Raw genomic sequence first — 6,883 nt, forward strand, 5'->3', positions numbered from 1 at the left:
ATATGATTGAAAAAACATATCGGTATACAAAGAAGGCCAATAGAGCTCAAAAAATATTATAACACACTATAATATGTTGCCACAAACATCCATACATATTCCATACAGCTGCATGACTTCTACACCAACATACCTTAATTGCTCGTATAGGACTACAAAGTATCTCTTCCTGACCAACAAGTTTGACATTAATGGCAACTAGAACTCATATTTACAACAATCTCCCCTTGGGCTCAAAATATAACTTCAATACAATCATAACCCAGTAACATTGATATGCACTAAACTCAATTCACTAATTACTTATATCTTATGTTCCATATCATAGGTTCCCTATTCTGTGTGTTATGAAACTGCATGAGTGGGTACAACCCTTTCTAGGGTTCGATTCCCTAGACAATTTTCCTCATTATTTGCCACCTACTCAAGTGAAATAGGGACATAGGCCTAGTTAAAGATATATTATGCAAAGAAACTCCAAGGTGCTTTGCGAAGGTTAGGCTATTTACACCTAGAAACACAAATTACCAAGTTGCATATTTGAGAGGCTTTACGACAAGATAACAAAAGAATTTCAATAGATAATGACCTTAGTTCTTGCAAGACAACATCAAGAGTATTTAAATATTCACATGCTTTTAGTTCATATCAATACTACAATACAAGTATATATGTTAGTCATATTAATATATATTGATCTCAAGACATATTCCACAATTAGATAGAAATAATAGTCAAATATGACAAGTCAATAGCCAATGAAATATAAAGTCAAAATTTTGTTCAAACATATAATGCTAAAACTCCAAATTTATTTATATATTAATATTTATTTTTGTACACCATGTAAAAGGTGGAACCATTCTCTTTATTGAAAATATATAAACAAGTAAAAGAAGTGCAATAAAACTCTCAAATTATAACATCACATAATTATAATTTTCCCTTGGCTAAAATTGAAACAATAAAAACTAATACCATATTTATATCCTAGTAAAAATACTAAATAATAGCACATGATCGTAAATGTAAATCAAACATACAGATGTTGAAAATACATGAATGCCACGTAAATGAAAATGAGATGATTAATTACTAAAATGTGATGATGTATTAATAAGTTGACAAATAAGTTATGATATATCAATTATACTTGTCTAGTTTGAATCCCGAGTCTTAGGCTTTCCTTCAATAAATTTAATACGCAATTAAGAATTTTTTTAGCTAAGGAATTGTTAAGACCATAACTTTAAGAAGTAAATTAGAATTTAACAATGGAAAATCTAGATAAAAATATTAACAAATAATAGTTAAAAAAACATAAATGAAATCAAAATACAAATATAAATCCATATCATTCTACTCTTTGCATCCCTCAGTTTTCTATAAATTATAATTATATCAAATTCATTATAATTGTTCTGAATGAGAAGACCAAAAGGACAACTCAAAACATTTTGATTTCAATTGCTAATTATGAATTCCACTAATCTGAGACCAAATTTTTATGACCATTAAGAATCAAGAGGACAGGTGAAGGCTGAACTTTGAAACTTCAACTATTTCATTCACATGTTCATGCACATGGAAACAATCATTTTTATGAACTTATGTATATTTACCATATATTGAGCTATGAATTTATCTACACAAAGCAAAACAATGAATTTTCTCCCCACTAACAATTGTCATATAATTCTTAGTACACTGTATGAATGAATGGCTTTATGAGATGTTGAAACAAAAAAAAGGTTACAAAAAACAAGAGGTGGTACGTCAGGACTGATATCACAGGCTCTCCAGCAGGATAAGCAGGTCTTAATTGATAAAGGATCTTACAAATTATTTACAGCTTTGCAACCTGTTTTTTTGAGGTGTGTGCTATTCTTGGTCCCACAGGCTGCTTCGGCCTCATGAAAGTTATTGAAATCTTTCATTCATTCAGACTATTAGGTAGCCTTGAATGGTCGGCTTGTGGGATGGGACAGCCAACTGCAAACTGTAGGGATTCAATATAGACAGGCTAGGGAGGGAAGGCAATGCAACAGGGCAATAGAGGATCAGCATAGAGATCATAATGGGTGTTTGGGGAGGAGTTGTGGTTGTAGTGTTGTTGGTGGTGGTATACAAGGTCGTGCAATGGAAGAGATACAGGCTTCCTCCAGGCCCTAGGGCGTTGCCTGTAGTGGGGAATCTGCTAGACATAGGTGCAGTGAGGTTTAGGTGTTTCTGGGAATGGTCCAAGCAATATGGTCCTATCATGTCTGTGTGGTTTGGGTCGACATTGAATGTGATAGTGAGCAATACAGAGATGGCAAAGGAGGTTCTTAAGGAGTATGATCAGCAGTTGGCTGATAGGTACAGAAACAGATCAAGTGACAGATTCAGTAGAGGTGGCCAGGACTTGATTTGGGCGGATTATGGTGCCCATTATGTCAAGGTCCGGAAGGTATGTACCCTGGAGCTTTTCAATGCCAAGAGGTTGGAGGCCCTCAGGGTTGTGAGGGAGGAGGAGGTTGCTGCAATGGTAGAATCCATCTTTAAGGATCAAGGTATGCTATTATTATTCAAATCGGTAGGATTGCCTTCTGAGGGATTTTTTTTTAATCATAACATGTGCAACAGTTGGTGATTGGATCAAATGCTGCTAAACATTGGTATTCATAATTGAAAAGTCGTTTGACTAAGAAATGATTTTGTCTCATGCCAAGGTTTATAGATGTTCACATATGGGTGGCTACCTAATAGTGACTCTTGATTGACTCTTTTTCCTGCCTGGCTTGTGTTTGGATTTCAGTGCTACTGATAAATGAAGTGCAAATTCATTGCTACAGTCATTTTGAAGTTCTTATGATTGTTATGTTCCCAGCTGATATTTGAACATTTTATTTTTGTTAGAATGAAATTTTTAACCTTCTTGATTGCTGCTAACCAATGTTATTTGAACGAAGGCATAGGTAAGGCTTTGGTTGTTAGGAAATATCTGTCACCTGTGGCATTCAACAACATTACCAGAATTGCCTTTGGAAAACGGTTTGTAAATAAAGAAGGGAAGATGGATCCACAAGGAGTGGAGTTCAAGGAAATAGTTGCAACAGGAGTGAAGGTGGGAGGTTCCCTCGCTATGGCTGAATATATTCCCTATCTCCGTTGGATGTTCCCTTTGGAAGAAGGTGCATTTGCTAAGCATAGTGCCAGGAGAGACAGACTCAGCAAAGCCATTATGGAAGAGCATACTCTAGCTAGAGAGAAGAGCGGTGCCAAACAACATTTTGTGGATGCACTGCTTACACTGCAAGAAAAATATGATCTCAGTGAAGATACCATCATTGGTCTGCTTTGGGTAAGCTTCCATATATCCTTACATGACTTTATACCGTCATTGACTAATAAGCTTCACCATCCCCAAATGGTTTATAATGAGAACTTAAATTAGCAGACCCATTTGCATTGTTCAATAGTCTTATGTGGTCTTGTAGGCTATCGTAATCCTATAGAAGTCTCTCTGGCCGCCTTACCATTTTTGGGGTAATAGAACATAATGTAATGCTATCCAATTAATGATATCAGATTTTTACAAAGTTACTGTTTTTGGATTAGATTGTGGATTAGATTGTGGGAAAGTTTTGATGGTGATTTTTTCTTATCAAAACTTCAATCTAATCCAATCCAGTAATGCTATCCAATTCATACAAGTATACTGAAAATAAATAATGTTAACCATTTTTACAAATTTCTGTAATCTATTGCAGGACATGATCACTGCAGGGACAGATACAACAGCTATAACTGTAGAATGGGCCATGGCTGAACTGGTTCGCAATCCTCGAGTACAGCAGAAAGTTCAAGAAGAGCTAGATAGGGTTATTGGCAAGGACAGAGTAATCAATGAGACCGATTTTCCTAATTTGCCCTACCTGCAATGTCTCACAAGAGAGGCTCTGCGCTTGCACCCGCCCACTCCCATGATGCTTCCACACAAAGCAAAAGAGCATGTGAAGATAGGTGGGTATGACATACCCAAAGGGGCCACTGTACAAGTTAATGTGTGGGCCATTGCTAGGGATCCAGCTGTGTGGAATGATCCATTGGCTTTTAGGCCTGAGAGATTTCTTGAAGAGGATGTTGACATTAAGGGCCATGATTTTAGATTGCTGCCATTTGGTGCAGGGCGTAGGGTTTGCCCTGGTGCACAATTGGCTATTTATCTGGTTCAGTCTATGTTGGCTCACTTACTTCACCATTTCACATGGAGCCCTCCTGAAGGAATGAAGGCAGAAGACATAGATCTCACAGAATCTCCGGGACTTGTAACTTACATGGCCAAGCCTGTAGAGGCCATTGCAACTCCTCGATTGCCTGAGCATCTCTACTGCGGAATTCCAAAAATGTGACAGTTTCAGCTCTGCAAGACGATGGATACCCTTTCCATGGTGAACCTCTGAATTGGTCTCAATGATGTCATATGTTGGAAAATAAACCTGCACGTTTAATCGAGTGGGCAACATATTTTAATGGTAGCATTTACATTGCATTTTAGCTGTAGGTTTCATTTGTCCTTTGTTATTGTGTGGTTCCATTCTAGAGACAGCAACAAATAAAAGTTTCCAAATGTTTTCTGACTATCTTTAGAGGAATGTAAGTAAAGTGTGGTAATTAAAAATATTATATTATTATATTTTTACTATTGACAAAGCAAAAAAATCTATTAAAACTTCGTCATTATTATTATTATTATTATTATATTATCATATCATTATATTTTTATTTTTATTTTATATTCATGAAAAAAATGGATTTATTAAGGGACATTTATGAGTTGATTGACATAGTTACGAAAGGCAAAAGATTGCATGATGGAGATAGATGAATTTGACTGATCCAATGAAACCTAAAGTGCGTGGCACTCGAGAGGTGGAAGTGAAGATAAAATAATACAAAATTTAAAAATAATAATAAATTGGTTTTTTATTTTTCATGCATTTAAGTGTCACAAACATGTCAAATTAAATGCTTCTACTTTTTATTGACAAATATTTTTGCATCCATATATGAGTATAATATGCCTTGGACATAAATGAAGTGAACACTTTAAACCATTAAATCAGACAACACAATCACAAACAAACATTCAGATTAAGCTAAATGAATCCAATTAACACATAAAATAAGCCATGTATTCCATGCTAGACACTTTGTTGTACAATTATAAAGTGGTTTTGTTCAATTGATTGATTTGATATGCGTGTTCAAATTTCTATAGTATAACATTCACTCTTGGTTGTTCATAAAAATGGTTTGAATGGGATAGATTTGTAGAATTTTGGTTGAATGGATAAAGGGCTAGGATCAAACAATAAGATCAATGGTTTCATTATAAAATTTGGTTTGGTACAAAATTTGCTTGTATAGTTTAATTTGGAAATATCTATGTGATTGCGTAATTGATAGCTACCTAATCATTTTTTAGAACTTCTCACTTTCATTAAATATTTCTTAAGTAAAAACGGATTGTTTAAAGAAACTAAAATACATTTGTAGAGCTCTAAGCCTACAAAATAAATATCCATGCATCTTGAGATGCATCTATAACAAGGGCTATACAAATTGTACTTCTAGTGATTTCATTTGAGGTTTTCAAACACAAAACATCATTAAGCTCTTTATTAAGCCCTGTCCTTCCTGCTGTGCTATCTTTTTTAACCTTTTTATTGTTTGAAGATCCCATAAAGTCATTCATCTTTGGAATAATTTCTGCCTCTTCTTCCCTCCAAAATCGAGTTGCTTTCCGGGGTCGTGCATTTTTGCAAAGACACGTGTTGAACTCGTTGTCATTTCTTTGGGGTTTTATGATCGACTCGCACGGCTGTGGAAAACGCATGAAGAAAGAAAAGACAGATTTTAAAAAGCAAAATATAAATAAACATGCTAATTATATTACGGCTCTCTATTCTTGTTCCAAAATAGATATTTTGTATAGCATGTTAGCGACAGGTTAGTCAATCGCAGTGGTTAATTGCAAAATCGACGGTGTAAAATGCACGTCAATCTGTACTATTGTTTTGGACCCAAAATAGACGAGCCCCTAGAAAAGACACATTTTAAAAAGTTAAAAGGAAAAAAAAGAAGAGAAGAAGATGAATATTGTTTTGCTTGTTACTCTTCCGCCTTGTAGAATGAATATTATAATTTATAATGTTTTGGTTTAACTTTTTAAATTGTAAGGTTTAACTTTTTAAATTGTAACGTAGATCTGAAAAATATTTTTTTTTAATGTAAAGATAAATGTGTAATGAATAATTTATATACCAAATAATTATAATATAATTAACAATCTTATCTTGGTGTGCAATGGGTAGGTCAAAGTGATGCTAAAATTAAATTAGAATTTTTTTTTGGTCTATTTTTTAGATACGTACATGCAATACATGATGACAATTGGTAGGTCATTTGAGAAATGATGTTGTTTGTAGAATAAAGGTTTCGATAGAGAAGTAATAGCTTCAAGTTAACTATACATCCACTTATATGTTTGCAATAGGGACGCAGTGAGAGTGAAGGAGAGAGTGATAGAAAAAGGGAGAGTGAAGGAGAGAGGGATAGAAAAGGGGTGCGGTAAGGAGATAGAGAGGAAAATAGAGTTGGAGATGGAGATTGGGAAGGAGAGGGATATGGAGAGGAGAGGAAGAGATAAAGATAGAGGAAAATGAGATAGGGATAGATAGAGATGGAAGAGATAAATATATAGAGAAGGAGAGAGAGGGAGAGAATGAGAGAAGGAATTTTATTTATTTATTCAATTGTGTATAGATTTTTAAATCCAGAAACAACAGAAACAACTTTATGATCAATATGTCTGATTTGAAATCATTCAATAATTATA

General features: G+C 34.4%; 1 protein-coding gene across 1 annotated transcript; it reads left to right on the plus strand.

Moving 5' to 3' along the window:
• Window positions 1-1,759: 1,759 nt before the first annotated feature.
• LOC131055058 (cytochrome P450 98A2) lies at window positions 1,760-4,625 on the plus strand. The gene is made up of 3 exons (XM_057989680.1): window positions 1,760-2,552; window positions 2,952-3,343; window positions 3,753-4,625. The coding sequence occupies exons 1-3, from the start codon at window positions 2,078-2,080 to the stop codon at window positions 4,392-4,394; spliced, it is 1,509 nt and encodes a 502-aa protein (XP_057845663.1). The 5' UTR covers window positions 1,760-2,077; the 3' UTR covers window positions 4,395-4,625.
• Window positions 4,626-6,883: the final 2,258 nt, after the last annotated feature.

This window comes from Cryptomeria japonica, chromosome 5 (genome assembly GCF_030272615.1).
Source record: "Cryptomeria japonica chromosome 5, Sugi_1.0, whole genome shotgun sequence".
Taxonomy (NCBI): Eukaryota; Viridiplantae; Streptophyta; class Pinopsida; order Cupressales; family Cupressaceae; genus Cryptomeria; species Cryptomeria japonica.